The sequence below is a fragment of the Barbus barbus genome (genome assembly GCF_936440315.1).
Source record: "Barbus barbus genome assembly, chromosome: 31".
Classification (NCBI taxonomy): domain Eukaryota; kingdom Metazoa; phylum Chordata; class Actinopteri; order Cypriniformes; family Cyprinidae; genus Barbus; species Barbus barbus.
The window spans coordinates 912,558-939,104 of NC_136759.1; the positions used below are offsets into that span (position 1 = coordinate 912,558).

The window sequence follows — 26,547 nt, forward strand, 5'->3', positions numbered from 1 at the left end:
TTTAAGTAAGTGTTTATTTTGGTGGTTTTTATTTTAAATTGTTATTATAAAATTATTAATTTATAATTATTGTAATTATTACGAACCATGTCTTTCTGGTTATTGTTATTATTTTAATTTACTGTTATGATGATGAATTATGTTTTTCATTTGTTCATGATTTAATGACTTGTTAGCTTTTCATCAACTCACAAAAGCCCAGTTTGAGAGAGCCTGCGATTCAGTCGTGCAGTCACTATATATTATACATGATGGTGTGTGAACGCAGCATGCAGGTCGTCTGCTCAGAGAAATGACTGAAGTGTGTGTGTGTGTGTGTGTGTGTGTCAGCGGAGCGGAGCGAGTGGGTGATGGTGTTGAAGAGCTGTGTCGGGGCGTCTCGTGCGCGCACCAGTCTGGATATGACCTTTAACCCCTGCGTGAGCTACGAGATCAAGGGTTATCTGGAGCTGCGCGGCCTGCGCTCTAAACTCTACACGGTGGTGTGTGCGGATAAAGTCTTCCTCTACAAAAACGCCGAGGTAAACCCTCAATCTGTCAGAAATAAGTCACACTGCTGACTTTAATACAGACTTCAGGAGCATTAACAGCAGCTCACTTGACATGCTTTTATTGGATAGTAATGAGTGGTTATTAATTCTAATAATGATATTATAGCAACAAAATGCTGCATTAGTGTGTTGAAGTTGCTCATGAAGCTCGTTAATACAGTGAATCCGTTCATTTAGACGACTAGCATAACAGTTTTTTTATTAGCATTTATATACTGTTTATATTTCATTCATATTTTGCATTATTTTTTGTTTTTATATTTTCTGTTTTCATTTTAATTTTAGTGATATTTATTTGTAATTTAGTTGTTTTTGCCATTTTTGTTACTTTTTTTAAAAAGTTATTTTTTTTAATTAGTTTTTATTTCAGTTTTTGTTATTTCAGCACATCAGGTTAAACTAAATGAAACGTAGAAATGTTGCCTTGGCTGAAATTAAATATATTTTTATGGTTTTAGTTTCAAGTTTAGTTAACTACAATTACCATGAAGTGCAAATAAAATGGTTCATTGATTGATTTCAGGCTGAGCAAGATGATCACATTCATGCCGTTGTGTCATCTTACATCTTTTGAGAAGCGAAACTGTATATACATGCTGTCTTTCACACAAAACAATTATAATATAAATTATGGTTTAATTATGAATTAATTTGCTTGACACGACTGAGCTCTTTGATATGTTTGTTTGTGAGAGCTGTTACTTTTGTCTGATTGTATCAATCAATGTTATATTACATCATTTAAAACTGTATATGAGTGATTGTCTACATTTATAGTTTAGAGTTATAGTAAAAATTATAATCATAGTAATGTACAGAAATGTCCCCATTTACATGGCTAAATAAATATGTTTGTTTCGTGTGTGTGTAGGATTATCGTCTGGGAATCGGCATCACCTCTATTGATATGAATGTTGGTAATGTGAAGGAAGTGGATCGGAGAGCGTTTGATCTGACCACACCGTACCGCATTTTCAGGTCAGTCTTTCACTTCGTTCATTCAAATGACTCATTCATTCATTTGTTCATTCACATTCATTTATTCAGCCGCTCAGATCCTGTTCAAGATTTCTTTCCGTCCACCATGCATTCATTCATGGTTCTGTTGATCTTTTTTCCGCTCTCTTCTTCCATTTCATTCAAATCACTGTGAGGCTGTTCATCCATCAGCTGAAATGAGTGTGTGTGTGCGTGTGTGCGTGCGTGCGTGTGTATCTGTGTGTGTGCATGTGTATGTGTGTGTGTGCATGTGTGATTGTGAGAATATATATGTGAAACAGTGCGTGTGTGTGTTTGTGTGCATGCGTGCGTGTGATTGTGAGAATATATATGTGAAACTGTGTGTGTGTGCGTGTGTATCTGTGTGTGTGCATGCGTGCGTGTGATTGTGAGAATATATATGTGAAACTGTGTGTGTGCGTGTGTGCGTGTGTATCTGTGTGTGTGCATGCGTGCGTGTGATTGTGAGAATATATATGTGAAACAGTGCGTGTGTGTGTTTGTGTGCATGCGTGCGTGTGATTGTGAGAATATATATGTGAAACTGTGTGTGTGTGCGTGTGTATCTGTGTGTGTGCATGCGTGCGTGTGATTGTGAGAATATATATGTGAAACTGTGTGTGTGCGTGTGTGCGTGTGTATCTGTGTGTGTGCATGCGTGCGTGTGATTGTGAGAATATATATGTGAAACTGTGTGTGCGCGTGTATCTGTGTGTGTGTATGCGTGCGTGTGATTGTGAGAATATATATGTGAAACTGTGTGTGCGCGTGTATCTGTGTGTGTGTATGCGTGCGTGTGATTGTGAGAATATATATGTGAAACAGTGTGTGTGTGTGTGTGTGTGTGTATCTGTGTGTGTGTGCGTGTGTATCTGTGTGTGTGCATGCGTGCGTGTGATTGTGAGAATATATATGTGAAACTGTGTGTGTGTGTGTGTGTGTGTGTGTATCTGTGTGTGTGCATGCGTGCGTGTGATTGTGAGAATATATATGTGAAACTGTGTGTGTGCGTGTGTGTGTGTGCGTGTGTATCTGTGTGTGTGCATGCGTGCGTGTGATTGTGAGAATATATATGTGAAACTGTGTGTGTGCGTGCGTGTGATTGTGAGAATATATTTGTGAAACAGTGCCTGTGTGAGTGTGTGTGTGTGTGAGCGTGTGTGTGCTCTGGCTCCTTCTCACATCTGTTGTGGTTTTGTATATTTTTACTCGTTTGCTGAGTTTTTCCTCATTTGAGCTGCTCAAATGAGGAAATTCTTAACTTGGTCTTAAAAAGTTAAAAATAATAACAGTACCGGTATAACGGCATATAAATAATTACTATAAATATTAATATAAATAACACTAAAACAAGTAAATAGTAATGCTAAATAACTGTACTCTGGGAAACATGTATCTCTGCTGATCATTATGGGATGCAGCAGCATCAGCGGTCATCAGATGCATTTAATACTGCACTGTTAAGAATGTTTGTGTAGATGCTGGAGAGCAGTGTAATGATGACGGCTCTGTGTGTCTGTAGTTTCGTAGCAGATACGGATCAGCTGAAGGATCAGTGGGTGGAGGCCATGCTCAACTCTATCGGAGAGGCCTTGTCCAATTACGAAGTGGCTGAGCGCATCTGGGCGGAGCCGTCCAATCAGATGTGTGCTGACTGCAGCGCTGCCAAACCTGAGTGGGCTGCCATCAACCTGGCCGTGGTTTTCTGCAAGCGATGCGCAGGTAACAACCAATCACGACCAGCGACAGCTGACCAATCATGAGGAAAGATGGTTTTGTGAAATATCAGGCACCAACCATCTTCCATCTAACTTGTAATAAGAAGCACATATCAACAAAACAGAAGACATAAGGCCTCCCTGTGGTTTTCCATCGAAATAGAAGTATGTTTGAAAATGAAGAAATTAAAACATAAGTCATAAATATTAGTATTGTACAGGTAATATTGTACAATAATGTATTATTATCATCATCATCAATTAAATACTTAATTTATTATATTAAAATACTGCAATTAATATTTTTTACTTTTAGTAATTGTTTTATTATTATTATTATTACTATTATCAATTAAACACTCTATTAGGTTAAAATATTGCAATTAATATTTCTTATTTTATTTTTATTTAGTAAGGTTTATATTTATATTATTGTTGCTATAATAATAATAATTACTATTATTGTTATTATTAGTTAATTAAATACTTATAATTAAATGCTGATTTTTTTTTTACATTTAAATATTGCAATTAATATTTCTTATTTAGTAATTTTTATATTTTCAGTTAATAGCAGTAGTTACCACAATAGTAATAATTATTATTATTATTATCAATTAAATACTCAATTTATTTATTAGATTTAACGTTTTGCAAATCAATATTTCTTGTTTTATTTTTTAAATATATTTTAAAAATATTTTTATATTATTATTATCATTATTGTTGTTATTTGTTATTATTGTTATTATTATTAGTTATTTTGCTATATAATAATAATAATAATAATAATAATTATTATTATTAATAATAATAATAATAATAATAATATTTAATTAATATTTATAATTAAATGCCAAGTTTTTTATTTCATTGAATTGTTACAATTAATATTTAGTATTTTGATATTTTAATTAGTAGCAGTAGTTATCATAATAGTAATTATTATTATGGTTGTTGTTATTATTACTATTATTATTATTTTATGTCATCAAATTGTGCAGCCCTACAAAATAAGCACACCAACTCTGGACTTTTTTAAATCAATATTTAAATTGTAATTGTAGTTTTTGTCATAAAAATTACCATTTGATTCCCCCCCCCCCCAAATCGTGCAGCCCTGTCTCTGCAGCTGTCTGTGTGTTTGTCTGTGACAGGAGAGCATCGCGGTCTCGGTCAGAGCATATCTAAAGTACGCAGTCTCAAAATGGACAAGAAGGTGTGGACTGAAGATCTCATCCAGGTGTGTTTTGTTTGTGTTTGTTCTCTGGTTCTTGACGTCCTTGCGCTCGTCTTTATCAGTCCTCTCCTCGTGTCCCAGCTGTTCCTCGCTCTAGGAAACGAACGAGCTAATCAGTTTTGGGCGGCGAACGTCCCTCCCAGTGAAGCCTTGACCCTGAACAGCAGCAGCGAGGAGCGACGCCGCTTCATTGCTGCAAAATACCGCGAGGGCAAATACCGCCGATATCACCCACTGTTCGGAAACCAGAGAGAACTCAATAACGTGAGTCAGCGCAAACACAAAACACTCCACAATAAACGACTAGTGTGCATGAGTCCAGCATATGTTATGATATGTGACCCTGGAGCACAAAACCAGTCATAAGGGTCAATTTTGTGAAATTGACATTTATGCATTATCTGAAAGCTGAATAGATAATATTTCCATTGATGTATGGTTTGTTATGATAGGACAATATTTGTCTGAGATACAACTATTTGAAAATCTGGAATCTGAGGGAGCAAAAAAATCTAAATATTGAGAAAATCTCCTTTAAAGTTGTTCAAATTAAGTTCTTAGCAATGCATATTACTAATCAAATATGAAGTTTTGATATATTTATGGTAGGAAATGTACAAAATATCTTCATGGAACATGATGTTAATATCCTAATGATTTTTGTCATAAAAGAGAAATGTATAATTTTGATCCATACAATGTATTGTTGTCTATTGCTACAAATATACCTGTGTTACTCATGACTGCTTCTGTGCTGCAGGGACACATATGGACTGTAGTCGAGATATAAGCCACATTTAACTGTTTGTGAATGAAATGAAAGCTGTGAAGGACAGAATTAGAGTCCATTCAGTGGGTTTGCACTGTTTTAAAGCGAGACACTACTGGCAAAACCTGTGCTTTTTCATGCATTGGTCAAATTTTGGATTTTGGTTTATTTTTATAAGATGTTGTTTCAGACTAGTGGAAAGAAAACTTCGACAATACACTTTTAAGTGTTCTTTTTATTGCACTTTTTCCTGTATCTGTAGATTTCAGTTCCAGTATGTATCTTTAAGAGTTTGTTTCTGCTCTTCGGCAGCATTTACAGACACTAAAACTTAGGAGTTTTATAATCTGAAGGCTTTTACTGAAGGGTTTGTTCATATATCATTCGATTTATACAACATTTTATTTTTAAAAACATGGCGAAAATGTATTTATTTTCAATAATTTGTTTGATAAAAAGAGTAGTGATTAGAAGATAAATCCAAAATTGGAAAAACCTTCAACTCTTAAGAATTTCAAACCTGGCTTTATTCAACATGCATATTTAAACATAATATCTCTTTAAAAATATTTGCAATTCTTAATGTAATCAGTCAGCTAGGGAAGTATGATGATATCTGTTACTTTTTTAGCCATTTTTCCCTGTTTTTTCGTCTTGCCTTAAGCTCCCGTGTCTTAATTTCACAACATGTTTTCCAGAGTTTTGTCAGCATTTATTATTTTGTAAAGAAGACATTTTCAGTATTGCATATTTTCAGTCCAGACAATGTTAAACCCTTTCACAAGCCCTTTTTCATTCATGAAAAATTTAATTTACTTACTGCACACAGCATACTAATGAGGAGATCCCACTGACTGCTATCCAGTACAGCACTATATAAACTAATGCGTTGATTATTATAATTAAAAAATACTTTATGAAATGGTATGCAATGTTAAGCACTTCTAACCGCAGTATGCTACTACTTTAGAATGTTGCATGTTTAAATTCCATTCAGTTTCCATTTTCAGAATCCAGTTTTGTGTAAAAATTATGTGTAGCTCCGCCCACATAGAATACTCTTCATGCTTTACATAACTGAATATTAATTAGATGCATTGTCACAATGTGAACTATAAAATCAGCATTAGTTGATGAGGCCAGTCTTTTGAGTTTGTATGATTTGTTAGCAATGTGGAGAGTTTTCAGTCTGTGATCTTTTACTTCAATCTTATTTATTGTTCTGTGAGTTTGTTTATTGTGGCATGTGTGAGTGTGTGTTTTTGTGTCTCTCTCTCTGTGTGTGTGTGTGTGTTATTGTGACACAAGGGAATTTGTGATCTGTATGAGTGTTTGATGTCCTGATATTATCAACCAGTTAATGTGGGATTTACGGTTAGTGTGGGACTTTATCTAGTATCATCAGCATTGTGTCTGAGATGAACACTGATGTGAGTGAGTGTGTGTGTGCGCGCAAAGTTCTGATGAGATTATTCATTTGTATGAACACACACACACACACACACACTCATGAGCTCCCAGGATTCCTCTGTGCTGTTTCAGTGGGAAGAGAAGAAGCGGACAGACAAAGAGTCCATTCACTCACAGAGAGAGAGAGACAGATGAGAGAGAGACGGGTGATGACGGACAGACAGATGCAGCAGAATGAATCTGCGGACATGTGATTTTTAACAGCGTTATGATGCATCATACTGGCCACCAGGAGTGACTTTTGACCCTTTCCCCATAGTTCTGCATCACTGGTTTATCTGCAGGAATCAGACTGTTTATTAGACATTAACCTGCGACCAATACAGTATCAGAATGATTTGATCAAAAAAAGTTTTCTCCTCCCTTTAAAATATGATGTATTGATATTATTTTAATTTCGTTTTTAAAAGAAACCTGAATATCTTTCCTCTGTTTTGAATCATTCCTGCATCAGAGGAATCAGACTGAAGGAGAGAGAGACAGTGTCAGGTTTGTTGATCAGCCTGTGACTAAGCTCCGCCCCCAGCTCAGCTCCCAGTGCAGTGATTTATCTAACCCCACCCACTCAGCTATAGGCTCCGCCCACATAGTCCCTCTCTGCTTTCATTCGCCCTCAATTTCTCATTCTGTTGTTCGGTTGGCCGTGATTCACATCAGTGTGTGTTTGTACGGCTCTGGACTGAGCTTATACTTTCTCACACACACACACACACACACACACACACACACACACAGACAGAGACAGGTCGAGGGCTGACCTCTGAACATTAAACCTCGTGCAAATCAGCTGGGTGAGTTGTTGCAGTATTTTCTGTCATTTGTGTTTAACGTGTTGGGTTTTTACAGGTGTGATACAGTGCTTGTGTGTGTGCTAAGTGTGTTTTTTACATCTGTGTGTAAGTGGTTTTTTTCATTGAGTGTGTTATAAGAGTGTGTTTTTTTTAAAGTCTGTATTTAAGTGTGTTTAAGTGAGAGTGTTTTTTTCTGTTGTTTTAAGTGTGTGTGTTTTAAATGTGTTGTAACCTAAGAGTGTTTTAAATGTGTTTTTAAGTCTGTTTAAGTGGTTGTTTAAGTGCATTTTAAGTATGTGTTTGCATATGTTTTGAGTGTTTTTTAAATGTGCATGTTTTAAGTGTGTGTGTGTGTTTTAAGTTGGTTTTTAAATGTGCATGTTTTAAGTGTGTGTGTGTGTGTGTGTGTGTGTTTTAAGTTGGTTTTTAAATGTGCATGTTAAGTTGGTTTTTAAATGTGCATGCTTTAAGTGTGTGTGTGTGTGTGTGTGTGTTTTAAGTTGTTTTTTAAATGTGCATGTTTTAAGTGTGTGTGTGTGTGTGTTTTAAGTTGGTTTTTAAATGTGCATGTTTGAAGTTGGTTTTTAAATGTGCATGCTTTAAGTGTGTGTGTGTGTGTGTGTGTGTTTTAAGTTGTTTTTTAAATGTGCATGTTTTAAGTGTGTGTGTGTGTGTGTTTTAAGTTGGTTTTTAAATGTGCATGTTTGAAGTTGGTTTTTAAATGTGCATGTTTGAAGTTGGTTTTTAAATGTGCATGCTTTAAGTGTGTGTGTGTGTGTTTTAAGTTGTTTTTTAAATGTGCATGTTTTAAGTGTGTGTGTGTGTGTGTTTTAAGTTGGTTTTTAAATGTGCATGTTTGAAGTTGGTTTTTAAATGTGCATGTTTGAAGTTGGTTTTTAAATGTGCATGTTTGAAGTTGTTTTTTAAATGTGCATGCTTTAAGTGTGTGTGTGTTTGGCCATTGAAGGTTTTCTGCAAATTTCACATGATGTTAGTATTACTGGAAGACACATGCATTACAGTAGACACACATATGCTTTGCTCTGTGTGTGTGCGTGTGTGTGTGTGTGTGTGTGTGTGTGTGCTGCAAGACTAAGGAATGCCAAGACAGACCCACCCAACAATATACAGAGTGAGAGAATGAGCAGGAGACCATGATTGTGTGTCTCTCTTCACATTCTTTGTGTAGCAGCAGTTTTACCTTCCTCAATGGACTGCTTTGTGTGTCACACACACACACACACACACAGAGAAGCTGATTTACGAATTTCCTGATGAATGAGTGTTTTTCTGTACTGTGTTAATGTTATGCTGGTATCTGTGTGCTTGTATTGTGTTCATGTGTGTTCCAGTATGATGTTGTGTGTGTGTGTGTGTGTATGTGTGTGTGCACGTGTGTGCGTGTGTGTGTCATGAGGAATTTCTCTCCTGCCTGACATGCTTTTCTCTTTCTGCAGCTTTCTATGTCAAAGTGCTCAGTGTGTATGTGTATGTGAGTGTACTATATTTTTTTTGGACAAACTTCAAAAACCTCAAAACCCTTTTTCTTATAATAAAAAGTTTATTAATATTTTTTTAAACTGAAGAAATGCAGTAAGTTTTCTTTTAGGGTTAATGTGTGGGTTAGTGTTTGGTTGTAGTATTTAACTAGCTGTATATAAAAACAATAGAAATCTATACAATCGCTCCACTTAAAACAGTAAATGTGTGTGTGTCCTGTTGTGGAAGTGGTAATGACAACATCCTGATCACTGTATGTGATGTTTCCCTTTCATCTCTTCAGTTTTTCCTGCCTGCTGTCAGATTAATTCTCTCTATGTGTGTGTCTGATATAATTTGCTGAAAACACACATTGTAGGTTGTGTAAGAACTGTGTGTGTGTGTGTGTGTGTGTGTGTGTTTGTTTGTTTCCATTGCAGCTCTCTGGAATCTCTATGCTAAATGTTATAAACAAACACATACATGTTCACACGTGTTGCAGGAGTTTCTGGTGTGTGTGTGTGTGTGTGTGGTTCATATTTTATGAGATGTTCAGCATTCAGAATCAAACCATCAGTGATGATAGATTGGTTGTGATAGGTGTTTATTCTTGTATTTCATACTGAATGGTGATTTGCTCTTGTCTCTGTGAGTTTTTGTGTTTAAGTGATCTAGACTGATTTTTAGATGTTTTTATCTCTTCTGTTTTCTTTAGGAAACGCTTGTTAACTTTGTTTTGATTTGGGTGAAGATTGGAAATCCCCAAATTAAGATTCTGACCATCTAAGAACAGAAACACTGTTAATGGAATACACAGTATTGATATTAACTAGAGTTACAGTCTCTGTATTCACAGACATTATTGAAGGACAGTCGTTTACACAGCATCTCAAATGAAGGTTCACAAATAAAAGCTTGAGGATTGAATGATTGAAAATGAAGAATATTGCTAAATTGTAGTGTAAAATGTATATATATATTTTTTATAATTATTGCATCTTTTATTTTTTGATGATTAAATAGTGTTTTATTTTACAGTGCAGCTAATTTACAGTAGTAATATTTGTTAATTTTTATAGTTATTGATAAAAGTAATAATAATAATAATAGCAATAATAAAGACCCTGAATGAGGTTTCGGCTGCAGCAATTTGAGACCTTTTCATATTGCAAAATCACCATCCATGACAAAATATTTGCAATATAATATTTTGGCCAAGTTGTGCGGCACTATATTTTAAAATGTAAAAAAATAAATAAATGTTAAATGTTTTATTTGTTTACTTGCATGTCTTGTGACTATTAAGCAAATCTGAGATCTTTGAGCATGCAAACATGTTGTTAAATTATTGAAATATTGAGTTTAACCAAGTAAATATTTTAAGTAAGAGGTTCGGTTAAAAAGTTTGGGAATGGCTGGTTTACAGTGTGTTTGAGTCCAGATGAGTCTGATGATGATGATGATGATGATGTCATCGGTGTGTTTGTTTGCTTTATTGGCCGCAGATGGCTTCTGGGTATTTTCTTATTTCATAGAGAATACTTTTTTTTTTTTTTCTCTGCTTGTGTTTTTAGGATTATGTTCTGTCTGCTTCTCCATCCCAGTCAGTGTATCCTCCTACATACACACACACACACACACACACACAGAGTCCTTGTCTGGTTTGGGTGGATCCAGACCTGTGGTTTTATAGCACTTTTAACAGACGCACAGACAGTTACGCTGATTTGGAAACCTGGAGCACACATGCTCCAGATCTGATTGATATATATATATATATATATATATATATGTATGTATGTGTGTGTATATATATATGTGTGTGTGTGTGTGTGTGTGTGTGTTGATATCAGGTGGGTGGTCTTCAGCAGAGCAGGGGAATTCAGAAAAGACACAGGAACATTCCTCACACACACACAGAGAGCGAGAGAGACTCACACATGCACACAAACTCTCTCACACACACACACACACACACAGATTCATGAGACGTCGAGGAGTCATTTGTTTATTTTATTATTTTTCCTTACACTTATTTAGGCTTGCTAAGCGATTTCCAGCTTTACTGTATGTTTAGTGTGTGGTTCTCTGGGACTCAAACCCATGGCCGTCGTGTTGCGAGTATTGTGATCCAGCAGCATTACATCAGTCAGAAACGTGATATTTTAGTTCTTCCTGATCATTTCCAGTCACTCTGATGCAAGCTTTGAGACACTTTACCACATTTACTCTTATCGTACATCCTTGTGCAGGAATTATAACTGTCCTACTTCCTCCTCGTGACCTCAGCATTTCTGAAATAACAGCATATTGAGTCTGTGTGTGTGTGTGAAGGACGTTAGTTTGATTCATGTCTGTATGTTATTGAGAACGAGACTCATAGATTGTGTTTAAATGAGCTGAGGTTTAGATCACTGTGTGTGTTTTTGTGTGTCTGGTTTCATTTACTCTGTGTCCATCTGAGTGTGTGTGTGTGTGTCCTGCTGTGATTACGGAGGTTGATTTTCAGCTGTCCAAACATTCTCTCACTTACACAATCACAACACAGTCTCTCTCATTTAAGGACTGGTCAGGATGACCAACTAACCGTCCACCAACCAAATATTCAGTTACTTTTTAAGTACTTTTAATTTTTTTTGTATTATTTAAAAATAATGACAATAAAATTAAAAATCTTTAATCAAACAACAATATTAATATTACTGTATAATATTATTATTGTTATAGTCATTATTGAAACTAATGTGTATGTTTGTATGTGTATTACATGATTTAATAATTATAACAATATGAATAATATTATAGTATTAATAATATCTTAATATAGTGATCATTTAAATTAAATATTAAAAGTACTTTAAAATCTGTACAGTATTTCATATTTTTTCAAATATTGTTTTTAATTTAAAAATAGATTAAGTACTTAAAATATTTTTTTATATTATTGTTATGATCATTAAAACATATGTCTCTGTGTGTGTATGTGTTTTAATATTAATAATATTTAATAATAAAAAATATTTATATTATTATAATTGAAATTTGATTTTTTTTATTTTATTTATCATTATTTTTTATTTTTTTAAGGAAAATCTTTAAAACTACATCCATCAATTCAGCTCTTGTGAAACAAATTCAACAGTACATGTCACAGCAATTACTATGTACTATACTGAATCCACTTGTCTGTTTATGTGATTCTGGTACTTTTGTGCAGAAAAACAATCTGGATAATTTAGTAAATTTATATGCTGACCATCAACGTTTAGTGTTCATAAATGATGCTAAAGCAGCCCCATTATACCAGGGTTACTAGTCACTAGACCAGCTAGTCAGCTAGTTGTTCTGGTAACTCACCTGTCTTGTTGTTAAGCCTGTTTACATTCTCTCTGCACAAAATTATGTCAAAATTCATGTGTCAAAACACAGTTGCTTATGGCTCAAGTGAAGGTAAACAATTGAGAAAGAAAATGGATGTGTAACAGTATATTCACAGCAGTTTAATGTTCCTGTTGCTTTTTGTGTCTTAAATGTTAATCAATCAACAAAACACAGAGAAAAATCACTTTTGTAGCTTTAACACAGATTTTTTTTTAGATTTAATTTACACATTTTTTATATTTAATTTATGAAGACTGTGTTAAACAGTGAAGCACTGTTTATTCCATTTGTATCTTTATTTATCTATGCTTGTAGTTGGTTTATTTTCTATGCAGGTTTACTCACCTTCAAAATCACCCCAATCATGCATTTTTAAATTTTTTCCCCCAAAATTTTCAAGTCATCTGGTGTTTTTTTTTTTTTGTTTTTTGTTTTTTTTTAAAGGGTACAAGGGGTAAATATAGATACAAGGGTAAATATAGAACTGGTTGTTTCAATAAGTGACAATTTGTACAGTGTTTTCTTACTCTTTACTTCAAAAACTATGTCTAAAAAGGGTAATATTCTATGTATTTGAGGTCTGAGATGAATGGTGAAGAGTTTTGCATTTTAGGTCAGCATTGCCATCTAATCAGCCAATATTGTTTAATGTAGCCTGCGTAACACTTCATCTTTTATAACATGGAATTTTGACCAAATATATTCAATCGGTTACACTTTATTTTAAAGTGTCCTTGTTACAGTGTAATTATACATTTAAGTACTGAGTAATCTTAATTAACTACATGTACTTACTATATGTTAGGGTTAGGATTAGGGTTTGGTTTAGCAGGGCTCCAGACAAAAAAATCGAGTAAGGAGCCATTGGCTCCTATAAAAGAAAAACTTAGGCGCCAAATTATTTTTTTAGGTGCCACAGAATAAAAGTGGTTTATTTTATTATTATCATTTTATTTTTCCCCCCTATTTTAACATTTCAATCATTTTGTCATGTGTTTATGTCTTATCTTTTCTAGGCTTTATCAGCATTTTAATCCATCTTGTAGACGATCAGGTCGACCGGGGGACTAAGGTTCACTTAAAGTGTGAATTAAATGTCTTTTACAACTTGAAATATACAGTCACAAAGAATTGTTCGTTACACAGAATCTGTACCAATATCATGGACCATAAGCATCACTTGGCAACTGAGTGCAGTGCATCCTATAAATGTTGTCACGTCTTTCACACATTCAGTCTGTTTTTCTTCATTAGTAAAATGCAATTTTATAGGAGGAGTTGAATCATGTACAACAGAATAAGTAAAAATATCAATATGCAACAGCGCATGAATATAGCAAAACGCTCCTCTTTATAGTTATTTTTCTAGCTGACTGATGAGTTTATGGACACTGAGTGGTTATTCTGAGGTAAATGTATTACAATGCAATGTTTACAAGCTTTATACATTTCCTCAGTTTGAAACACTGAATGAGCTTTTACATAAAACATTTCAGTAAGTTGTACTATAGGCTTTCTTATTGCCTACCTTTTGATCATGTTCATTTCATACTATAGTAGTAAATCGAAATATATAATGGGTTCACTTGCTGCTTTAACTGAGGTGCTAAAGAGATCGCGCCTGAGCATTAAGTGCGATACTCTCCGCTCGCGCGATCCGGACGCATACACGGACCGTGTGGACGCGGGGTACTGCTGTTTATATTACCGACAGTGTGCGCTTGTGGTCCGCATTAAAGAGCACCCAAACCGCATTATTTGAATTTCCTAGCATTTTAAAGCTGATACTTTGTTTATTAAAAAGTAAGACAGCACAAAGCTTTTTGCGATTACTGGATGGCAAGTGCGCTTCAAATAACAGGAAGTCCATGCATTAACAGAACACAGCATATAGACTAAGATCTCGATAAGAAGATCGACCGGACACGTGTAAATGCATCTGGTTGTTGAAACCACATATGGTAATTTTACTCCTCCCATAATATTAAAATAATAGACGTGTGAGAGCGTTTTATAGGCTATATGGCATGTTATAGTCAGATATGACAGCGCAATGCAGCAAGCACCACCGCGGATGAGTCGCGGAGTATTTCTTCAGCAAGCGACGCGCAAACTGAATGAACCTGAAAGTAAGTCGCAGACGCTCAACACACAATCTTCTTCATTAAAAGTAGCGAGACTAGCCTATCTTTCCAGTGCTGATGCCGCGCGCTCTCTTGATATTGAAATTAGCTGATAATTAATAAAATTATCCGTTGCTTTCATTGACGTGAACTCCGTTATATTTGCATATGAAGCGGGAATTGAAGAACGGATTTATATTCGTTTTGCGAAGACACATTTATGTGGCCAAGTGTAAATGGGGAAACGTTTTAACAAATCATATAGATATCCGATCAGAGAAAATGCATGAAGTGAGCAGGTGTAAACAGGCCCTTTCAGGTCTCTCTAACTGCGTTCAGCAGACTGTGTGCGGCAGAGACGAGGACTGTTTCAAACTATTTTCAGTAAAACTTTGATGCGCATCGTCTTATGTAAGTTTAATACGCGAACATAACAAAAGATGTGAGCGCAAAACAATCGGGAAAAAAGTCCTTTCATGCAAATTATATATAGTCGCCAGTGGCGACCTCAGCAAAAACTTCACTCGCAAATTAATATTTTTGGTCGCAAATGCGACCATTTTAGTCGCAGTTTGGAGCCCTGTTTAGGGTTACTTGCATGTAAATATGCATAATTAAATGTTATTATAATAGTAAGTACATGTAACACATGTAACAAGGACACCTTAAAATAAAGTGTTACCCATTCAAACTTGATTTTTATAAAATGTTGCCAAAAGTTGTTAAAAAATGTTTTGGGTTTTTTTTGTAAAGAAAAAACAGTTTGGGACATACAAGGTAATAAAATAAAATAAAATAAACTTTAATGTAACTACAAATGAGCATGTAAAGCAAATATCTTTAAAATAAGTTCTTACCTTTTTTCCCCCTTACCTGTTTGGATCTCTGAATATCGCAATGTGAGTTTTTTCCAATGTCTTGCAGCCCTAGTTTCAAATGTGCTCAGAAACATCTGACTGTTTGTGTTTCACCGATTGAGGTCAAGTCACTGTTATTTATATAGCGCTTTTTACTATGCAAATTGTGTCAAAGCAGCTTTACAGTATTAAAATAGGGAAATAGTGTGGCGTTCTCCTCTGGCCAGACGAGACCAGCAGTTGAATTCCATGCTGCAGTAAAGTCAGATTGTGCAGAGGACTGACAGGGACGTCATTGACACACACATGTTCCACGCATGATCCGTTGTAGATACTTGTGCCGTGCTCTCTCTCCGCAGGCGCTGTGCATTAATGTTCAGTCGAGCGATGTGTACGAGACACTGGCGCTGGTGTTCTGCGGTGCCGATGTGAGCTGTGACACCGGCGACCCTGAGCTGCCCTCCCCGATCGCTCTGGCCCAACACCACGGACAGAACCTACAGCTGGAGTTCCTCACGCAGAACCGCAACACAGGTGTGTGTCTCGGAGAACGTTACTAGGGTTGGGTATGGAGAACCGCTTCCAAGGGTATTCGATAAGACGCGTGCGTTTCGATTCTTTCGATTGATAGAGCTTATTAAACCACGTAATGCAAAATTAACGCTGAGATCCTCAAATAAATTACTATTAACAATCCCAAGAGTGCGTCTTAAATCTAAGGGTGACCGCGCTTTTGCTGTCGCTGGCCCAAGATTATGGAACAACCTACCTTTCGAGGTTAGATCATAACTTACGCTAAGTACCTTCAAGTGCTGCTTTGTCATATGTTTTCTCTGGCATTTAAATTTTTTACTGGGTTATTTATCATGATGTTGTTGCTGTCTTGTTTTAATCATTTCAGTTCTCTTTTTATATTATCTTAATTATTTGGGATTTACAACACTTTGGAGTTACTGTGTAGCCTGAAAAGTGCTCTATGAATAAATAAATAAATACAAAATATATTTGACATCTAAATGTTTTTTTTTTTTTTTTTTATCTTATTGGAACCAAAATTAGGAATAGTTAAGAATCAGAATCGATAAATTTCAAATGATACCCAACCTTAACGTTAAAATGAAGACCGCTGTCATTCGGCCGCTTACTCGTGTTTGACCTTTTGACCTACAGAAGTCCCGAGGTCAGAGGTGAAGGTCGCCATAGACAGGGTGCACTACATGGCCCCGCCCTCCGTCACGCATAATGGGTTTCTGTTTAAGACCGCCTCCATGGCTCGACCAATCACAGAGAAGAAGGGCAAAGAAGGTGAGCCAATCTGTGAATAGATGATTTTCTGAAATGTTATGTGCAAAATGTTTTCAGATTAATTTAATTTGACTTGATTTGATTCTGTTTGTCTGTATCCGATAGAGTTCAGTCGGCGCTGGTGTGTGCTGAATGATGGGAATTTTAGCTACTATGAAAGTGACAAAAACGCTACACCGAATGGAGGACTGAAGATGAAGGAGATCGTCTGTCTGGCTGTCAACCCTCCTGAGACTCATGGGTAATCTGGCCCACAGCGTGTGTTTAAGGACTGACACCTTTCTCTTCTGTAGGGCCTGATAATATTCATGTCTCTTTCTTTAGGTACGATCACACGTTTGAGCTGTACTCGGACGCCGAGCGCTTGTATCTGTTCGGCACCGATAATCCCGAGGCCATGCGCGAGTGGGTCAAATCCATCGCAAAGGTGACATCACACCTGTTCTGAACCGTTTGACATTTACATTTACATTTAATCATTTGGCAGACGCTTTTATCCAAAGCGACTTACAATTGGGGAATACAAAAAGCGATTCATCTTGAAGAGGCAATCAGACAGAGGAAGTGCTCGTAACACCAAGTCTCAGTCATTGTTCAAATAAGTACAAGCTCGTAAGGGAGGGAGAGAAAGATGGAGGGAAAAAGTTTAGGATGAAGTCAAGTACTGCTGAAAGAGATGAGTTTTCAGTTGTTGCTTGAAGATTGCCAGGGATCCGGCGTTCCGGATAGGGGTGGGAAGATTATTCCACCAGCCAGGAATGGTGAACGAGAATGTTCTGGAGAGGGATTTTGAGCCTCTCTGTGATGGTGCCACAAGACGTCGCTCACTAGCAGATCTCAGACTTCTGGAGGGGATGTAGGTTCGTAATAGTGAGTGGAAGTAGGAGGGTGCTGAGCCTGTGGTAGTTCTGTACGCAAGCATCAGTGTCTTGAACTTGATGCGAGCTGCCACTGGTAGCCAGTGCAAGGAGATGAAGAGAGGTGTAACATGCGCTCTTTTGGGCTCGTTGAAGATCAGTCGTGCCGCTGCATTCTGAATCATTTGTAGAGGTTTGATTGTGTTCGATGGCAGACCAGCCAGAAGAGCATTGCAGTAGTCCAGTCTAGAAACAACAAGGGCCTGGACAAGAAGTTGTGCAGCATGCTCTGTCAGAAAGGGCCTGATCTTTCTGATGTTGTGTAGTGCAAACCTGCAGGATCGAGCAGTCTTTGCAATGTGCTCTTTGAAGGTCAGCTGGTCATCAAAGATTACACCAAGATTGACAGGTTTTGTCTGGTTTGGACAGCGTCTCATTTTCATGTCGTCTGTCTGTGTTACAGTCGTTTATTCCTGCGGGTGCGGAGGATCTGTTACTGAAGGACTTCGAGCGCATCGGCCAGCTGCGTTATAAAGACAGACTGAACCGGGAGATGTTGAGATTGGGCTGGTTCTGTCTGGTGGGGTCCAGCCTGCACATCCGGCTGGACGAGCACACCGCAGACGAGACGATCGACTTGCAGAAGCTCCTGGAGCTCTGTGAGTAACAAAAATGGCAACAGAAATGCCACCAAATCAGCAAAAATGACACCAAATCCACAATAAATACCACCAAAACAGAAATGCAATCAAAACAGTAAAAATACCAACAAAAATGCCACCAAACCCACAATAAATACCACTAAAATAAACAAAAATGACACCAAATCAACAAAATGCAACCAGAATAGACAAAAATCACTCCAAAACAACAGAAATGCAATCAAAACAACAAAAATGGCAACATAATCAACAAAAATACTACCAAAATCAACAAAAAGTGCCACCAAATCGGCAAAAGTGACACCAAAACTACCATAAATACCACCAAAATCAACAAAAATGCAACCAAAATAGGCAAAAATCAGCAAAAATGCAAACAAAAATACCACTAAAATCAGCAAAAGTGCCCCCTAAATTCAAGATACCAGGGAAAAATGTCTTTGCACAATTAAACTAAATCAATTATGACAGTTGCAGTTAAATTGAAATGTGAAAATTGTTGTGAAAAGTGTTTATGAGGGATTACATCTCGATCTGCTCACGTTACACCACCGTTTCCTTTTTAGCCATTGCTTTTTTTTTTTCAGTGTTCAGCATCATAACCGGTCACACTTTTGTTGAGTGCATGAATGCAGTGGCCAATCAGAGCAGTTCAAATTAGTCACTGGTAATTAAGAAGTACTTATCCCCGGTTTCACAGACAAGGCTTAAGCCTAGTCCTAGACTAAAGTGTAAGTCTGAGCTGTTTCAACAGAAATAAACTTGCACTGACTGATCTTAAAATATATCAGTGCCTTTGTTTTGTCTCAAGATGCACCCCAATAATGTTTTTTCTAAGCATGTTTATAAAAATTACTTAAATGTCATAATTGAACTATGGCCTAATCCTGGTTTAGTCTAAACCCTGTCTGTGAAACCAGGCCTAAGTATATCTGATTGTGCTAAAGTGGAACTATTGCAAGTATACTTCAGGTACACTTTAAATATTTTGCATTTAAAGGCCGATATTATTCAAAGATCATACAATCCTCATCAAAAGTCACATTAAAACACATTTTAGACTTAATAGTAAGAAATGTGCGTTGTGCTCAAGTAGTACACCAAATAAAGTTTAATTATAATTTTTATATCAGTAAATCTAGAGTTATCTGTCAGTAAATATGTTAATAGATTTGAACTATACTTAGTATGAAATAAATGCATTTTAAATGTTACTTTTTTACTAGGGTCACCCTGCTGTGAAGTTTGTGACTCTGAACTGTGTGTGTGTGTGTGTGTGTGTGTGCAGCGATCCAGCCGGAGAATGAGGTTCTGGTTCTGGTGGAGCGAGGCAGGTGAGCAGGTCGAGTTTAACCCGTTTAAGTCTCATATGTGTGTGACAGCGGGCGGATGCTGACTAACTGGACGTCTCCCGCAGGACGCTGTACATCGAGGGCGAGAGGAAGCTGGATTTCCAGGGCTGGGCGGCAGCTATCCAGAGGGCTGCTGGGAGTTCTGGAGACACACTGAGTCAGCAGCAGTTGACGGAGGCCGACATCCCTGTGATCGTGGAGCGCTGCATTCATTTCACCACACAATACGGTACTCAATTCTATTCAACTCTTTCTGACCTTATTTGTTTTATTTTTATACTTGATTCAGCTGTTCTACTTACATTTAGTGGATGCTTTATTTATATATATATATATATATATATAGACACACACACTACTGTTCTACTTCATTCTAAACTTGAACACAACAGAACACACCACTGTGAAATGTACCATCAACTGTCTTGGCTGACCCTACCACATAGAAGGCGTTTTCATTGGTTACAATTTATTTTTAAATGTATTTATTTAGACTATCCTTCCTATTTAAAACAATATCTAATTCCATTTAACTCATTTTATAACTTGCGTCACAATAACCAAATCTATTTTTTTATTCCTCAAATCAATAAAGAAGTAGGAAGATATGCATTTCAATATAAAGCAACGTATGAGTGGAACAATCTTCCAATTTCTATTCGCTCTTTGACTTCCTTTTCATTGTTTAAAAATGCCATAGCTCAATATCTTCAGAATACATGTAATTGTTTTTAATTATTATTATTTTTTTTTTGTTTTCTCTCTCTCTCTCTGTGCTGGCATTATTGGTGGTCACTACTGTACTATCGCTCTGTGTGCATATGTGTTTACTGGTGTCTAGATGTGTGTTTTGGTACATACATATTACATGTGTTTATTCTGTTGAGGGAAGTTTGTGCAACCTTTGGAGAGTCTTGTATGAGTGAATGTCTTGTTTGTATGAGTTATGTTTTATATATTTCTGCATTTACCATTATTGTAAATAATGGAAATATATTTCTGTTTCATTTGTGTATGTGTTTTTTGTTATATTTGACTGCCGCTGTAAGGTCAATGTCAACTTTTGTATTTGGACTTGAGGACCCCCTCGAAAACGAGATGGTTCATCTCAAGGGGTTATTCCTCTTCAATAAATAAATGTCACAGACTTCTCAACCCCATTCAAATCTGTTAAGTTGTTCTGCTCTGTGCAACTCTATTCTACACTCTTGAATTCTGCTTTACTCTATTTAACTCTTTCTACCCAGTTCAGTTCTTTTCTACTTGATATAGCTGTTCTGATCTATTCTAATCTTTTCAGTTTGGTTTAAACCCAGTTCAAATCTGTTCAGTTGTTCCTCTCTATTCAACTCTATAATTCTGCTCTCTTTAACTCTTTCTAAACCTGTTCAGTTCTTTTCTACTTGATTCAGCTGTTCTGATCTATTCTAATCTTTTCAACTCTGTTTGAACCCCTTTCAAATCAGTTCAGTTGTTCTGCTCCCTTCAACTCTATTCTGTACTCTAACTTTTTCTGACCCAGTTCAGCTCTTTTCTACTTGATTTAGCTTTATTCTAAACTTCTCAACTCTGCTTGGTTTGACACCATTCAACTCTGTTCTAATTTGTATTCAACCTTGCTGAATTCTATTCTACTCTGTTTTATATTTCTTCTAATCCATGTGTGTTTTTTTTTTTTTAAAGATGATCTTCAATCATGTCTTTCTTTCTGTCCAGAATCAGGGGCAAATGAAGTCAAATATTTGACCACATACTCATGTGACTGTTGACAGAGCTAACACACACACACACACACACACATCACTTAAACATCATATTCCTCTTGTGCCTCAGTTATCATGTGATCTTTATCTTACTAACTAATATTAAACGGTGAGCTCACCTGCTGAGAGTTAATGAGCTCCTAGATGTACACTTTACTCAGTAACAGATGATGACATGAAACCACGACAGTAAATGTGTTACTGTAGACGTCTGATTCATTTTCATGATTCATTTGGACGGATGTGTCTGTGAATCAGGCGAATGTCAGACAGAACTTTGTTCAGAAGTAAAACCATAGAGTTTGTCACATTAACAACAAAACACTTGACACTTACAGACACTTACGAACTTGAAAGCAGTGATAAACTGAATTACTAACCAGAAAACTCAAGCTGAATCACAATTATTTGTGTAGTGCCTTTAATAATATACATTGTTTCAAAGCGGTTTTACAGAAAGGTTTATAGTGACAATTTTTGTCTTAAAAGTCCCTATTAAACAGTTTATGTATATTAACATTTTTTTATTTTATTTTGATAGTTATAGTTCTGTTATAGGGGTGTAACGGTACATATTCATTGGTACAGGAGTTTCGGTTCGGTACGCATGAAATTAATTTTTTTTCAGGAAATTCATTAAACAGCTTGTAAACAAAATGTCACGTAGCATTTAATTTAGCTCAGGCAAGCCATCAGCGTCTACAGCTCGTTAGAGAGAAGAGCATTGCGCTAAATATTAGACTTATTATATTTTACTTTACCTGTTAGTGATGTTAATTATTTAATGTATGTTTAGATAAATGTTATGAAACAAGTTAAGACAGCCACTGTGTAAATGATTATATTTCAACAACAAATAGAAATTGTTTAATTTCGAAGTTAATTTAAAAACTGCATTGTGCAATTTACATGTTTGCATACAGTTTTATTTTTATTTATTTATTTTTTTGTGTGTGTTCATTATTAAAGTAAAAAAAAAAAAAATAGCAATTGAATTTAAGTTTGGTCTCTGTTTTTAATTGTAACCTTATAGTGAAGTAAAAGGGCTCCCTATAGTTTAGACTAGAAGTCTGAGGTAGATTTTTATTCTTAAGAAAATTAATTATAATTTAATTTATTAAAAAAAGAGCCATTTGTTCAGTAAAGCATTGTTTAATAAAAAAAAAAAAAAGCAATTTATGTTAAGTTTGTTTTTCCTCCTGCTGTACCGAAACCATACCGCAACGTGACGTTAATATTATATTGTTTAGGGGTCCGTTAAACATCATAAGTGTGTGTTCCTGTGTGTAAATGATGTTGTGTGTGTGTCCTGCAGGTCTGACCTCAGAGGGAATCTACCGTAAGAGTGGCGTGAACAGTAAGATCGCCGCCCTGCTGGAGGAGTTCAGACGCGACGCCCGATGCGTTTGGCTGAAGGAAGGTGAGCATCAGGTGGACGACGTCTCCAACGTCCTCAAGCGCTTCTTCAGAGACATCGAGGAGGGATTGTTTGGCCTGGAGGCGCACAGCTGGCTCAGCGCTATAGGTATATTATGATATTGATTTATTATTACTGCAAGATGCTACAGCTAAAATTTAACTAATAGATATCACCATACTTTCCCAAGATGATTAATTATAGTACATTAAGACAATTATTACAAGGTTCTGAAATGTTATGTTTAAATATGCATTATCTAAATATGCACTCATTTGCATACATTTTCAGAACAGAAACTTTTAACATTAGTTCAAAAGTCTCGTTTGATTTTGTTGACACATTAGAGTTAAAGGTTTTTATAGAGAGAATTTTGGATTTCTCTTTTTTTCTATAAATCAGAAAATACTGTCAACAGACAAAACAAACACAATTTGACCATGTTTTTAGGAATATAATGTTTTATAAATGAGTGTGAATGATATATGAACAAACCCCTCAGTAAAACGTTTGGTTAAAAAAATATAAAAAAAAAAGTTTTGGTGTATGTAAGTGCTGCTGTATTGTAAATTGAAATTTACAGATGCAAATGGATAAAGTACAATAAAATAAACACTTAAATGTGTATTTTATTTTTTTTCTGAAAGAAGACAAGTGAAGAAAGCAAAAGCAATGGTTTAGCCTATAGTGTCTTGCTTTAATATTAATATGAATACACCTGAAATAATCCAGTTGTCATATTGTGTGTGTGTTCAGCTTTTTCAGATGAGAGCAGTCGGATCTGTCAGTATCGTCTTCTGTTCAGTACCCTTCCCCGAGTCAATCAGGCCACACTACGAGCGCTAGTTAATCATTTATACTGGTGAGACCAACACTCTTCCTCATAGCTCTCCTTTCAGAGAAGCATTGAAAGTCTCTTTCAGACCTTCTGAAGTCAATCAACAGATACATTTGGGAGAAATGGCACGCAGAATGGGAAGAATGTCAAAATAACTAACTTTTTGAAATACATTCTGTTGTAGGAACAATATATATTTTTGAAGAGTTCATTTGCAAAAACTGATAACTCCAATTTTCACAATTTGAACAATTTTCAAAAATCATGTTTGTTCATTGTGCAGTCCAATTAATCTCAATCAAACTGCAGTTGGGTTATTTTGATTAGATTAAAAAATACAGCTAACAAACACAATAAAACTAGTGCTGTCAAATTATTAATCATGATTAATCGCATCAAAATAAAAGTTTTTGTTTGCATAATATATGTGTGTGTTCTGTGTATATTTATGTATATATATATATAAATACACATACATACAGTATATATTTTGAAAATATTTACATGCATTTACATGTCTATATTTATATTAATATAATTTATGATAAAAATATATTTATTATATAAACATTTTTCTGAAATATATACATGAATGTGTGTGTAACATAACACATAAACATAATAAATGAACACAGCACACACATAGATGCGATTAATTGTTTGACAGCATTAAATAAAACATAATAACATAATAAAAACATGATTTTGAAAAACAAAACAAAACTGAGTTATCTGTTTTTGCAAATAAACTCTTAATTTATTCTTTTAAATCTAGGCATGACCAAGTTATGTATACAAGGTGTCATATTAGACATAGTAGATTAACTTATTGATAAGTGAAGAAGCATCAAAATGTCAATATCGCAGGACTCACGTGACGGTGAAACATGTGCTTTTGGTCTTTTATGTACAGAACTTTGTTTTATAATTGCTTTATTTAATTGTTGTATTGTGTTCTACTGTATTGTTTTTCTAATGTATAATCTGAAATAGTCTGTGAAGCTGATGTGGCAATAAACTTAAATCAAGTCAAGACCTCCTGATGTGTGTGTTTGCAGCGTCCAGCGGTTTGCGGATCTCAATCAGATGAATCTTCACAATCTGGCCATCGTGTTCGGACCCACTCTCTTCCAGGCGGACGGGAAGGACTACAGCGCCGGCCAGGTCATCGAGGATCTCATCCAACACTACGTCACTATATTCGATGTATGTTTGTGCTTGTTGAAGATAGCTATGGACTTGTTAGAGTTTGTTTAGAGTTACAGTTTTTCTCAGTCACTTTGGTGCATTTCTCAGATCAGAAATTAAATTCTCAAAACTGCTTGTTCCTCCTCCACATCATCTAGTCACTTGTGCACATGATAAAAGCAACTTCGCCTTCTTTTCAACAAGTTGCAATTGCTTTGGTACATGCATGCAATTGTTTATGTACGTTTCCTACATTGAGTTGCTATTGTCATGTTGCTCAAAATATATTATATAGTTTTCTGTGCTATTGTCTTACCCCTCAAAACATCTAGTCATTAGTTCATCGTATAGGTCATTTAAAAGCAAAATGGTTGATTTAGTTGTCATAAACTGCCAAGAATATTTTCTGCACATTTCTATTAGACTTTTTGTGAATTTGCCATGAATTGTGCAAGTGAATCTTAACTTTCACTAATGAAGAGAATACAGATCAACCAAAATAGCTCAAGTGTAACTGTGAATCCTATCCAGTCTCTTTCAATCAATATCCCACATACAGTAGCTAATGTGTAAATTTGTACTTTTGAAATGGATATATGGCATACTTAAGAAGTGAAGCCTTCTATATATCAATACAGTGACTGTCATCCAAACTGTTGCCATACTTTACATCAGGTAACACTAAGAGTGCACTGTTATATTGACAAAGAGACTAAGCATTTTGACTTTATCAGTGACACGAGGATTTTCATTCTGATGGCACTGATATGTTCGTTGAAATAAATACTTCTGAGAGATGAACTAAAGATTTTGAGCAAGTTACAGGCTTTTGCATGTAATCCATTGTGTGGTGCTGTTTGTATGAATTGTTTTGAGAAATGCACATACTTCTTTGCAAATATTAAGAATGATTCGAGAAATTAGGGCTGGGCGATAAGGCCTGAAAAAAAAAAAAAAAAACCCAGATTTTTTCACAAAAAATCAGATTTACAATTTAAATAGATTTTTTCCCCCCTACTTAAAATCAATCTGCAGATGACAAAGAAATAGTTCAAAACGAGTTCTAACTTTACGAAGTGTCTATTTACACTAAGTGCAAATAGCCCGCCTTGTTGGCAAAGGCCATTTACACTGACTCCGCCCACCAACGTGCGATTGAGTTAGTCAACAAAAAGACGCTCATATAGCATCAATTTCAGTGGTGTAGATGGTAAGGCACATGCTTTTTGATGCGATCGACCTGAGTTTGAGCCCGCCTTTTTCCAAACTTTTTTCTCCCTTTTCAAATGTTATATCGCATCGGAAAGGCATTTATTTTCAATAAAAATTAAGGAAATAATCAAAGTTGAAAATAAAAGTATTGGGTAGGGTTAGGGTAGGTGTAGGGAGGGCTTTATTGTCCCAATAAGGTGGCATCCATTTAATAATTTGAATTAAGTAAAATGTATTTATATAGCACCTTTCACAGACAAGGAGTCACAAAGTGCTTTACAACACTATCAGTAAAACAAATCAAACATACATTCAATCAAAAATAAAATAAAAACATAAAAACAAAACAAATTAGAGACCGAATATCTCAGAATTTTAATAAGAGCCAAACTGTACTGTTAATTAAACTCTTGTCCAAAGAGGTGTGTCTTTTAATAGAGTCTACAGAGCCCATTGTTCTAAGTTATAGAGAGAGAGAGTTCCAGAGCCTTGGAGCCACAGCACAAAAATCATGATCACCTTTTGTCTTAAGACGTGTTCTAGGAATAGTTAGAAGGTCCAGGTCAGAAGACCTT

The 26,547-nt window shown here is 35.7% G+C and overlaps 1 protein-coding gene across 1 annotated transcript in view; it reads left to right on the forward strand.

Annotated features, from left to right (window-relative positions):
- Positions 1-26,547, forward strand: part of LOC306851331 (arf-GAP with Rho-GAP domain, ANK repeat and PH domain-containing protein 1-like) — an 80,469-nt gene that overhangs the window by 34,219 nt on the left and 19,703 nt on the right. The window contains exons 9-23 of the mRNA XM_079387490.1: positions 331-521; positions 1,423-1,529; positions 3,073-3,272; positions 4,426-4,511; positions 4,590-4,772; positions 15,738-15,912; positions 16,549-16,683; positions 16,789-16,924; positions 17,008-17,110; positions 18,004-18,199; positions 19,491-19,536; positions 19,620-19,783; positions 22,633-22,842; positions 23,491-23,596; positions 24,631-24,778. Of these exons, the coding sequence (XP_079243616.1) occupies positions 331-521; positions 1,423-1,529; positions 3,073-3,272; positions 4,426-4,511; positions 4,590-4,772; positions 15,738-15,912; positions 16,549-16,683; positions 16,789-16,924; positions 17,008-17,110; positions 18,004-18,199; positions 19,491-19,536; positions 19,620-19,783; positions 22,633-22,842; positions 23,491-23,596; positions 24,631-24,778 (2,186 nt within the window). The remainder of the gene's footprint in view (positions 1-330; positions 522-1,422; positions 1,530-3,072; positions 3,273-4,425; positions 4,512-4,589; positions 4,773-15,737; positions 15,913-16,548; positions 16,684-16,788; positions 16,925-17,007; positions 17,111-18,003; positions 18,200-19,490; positions 19,537-19,619; positions 19,784-22,632; positions 22,843-23,490; positions 23,597-24,630; positions 24,779-26,547) is intronic.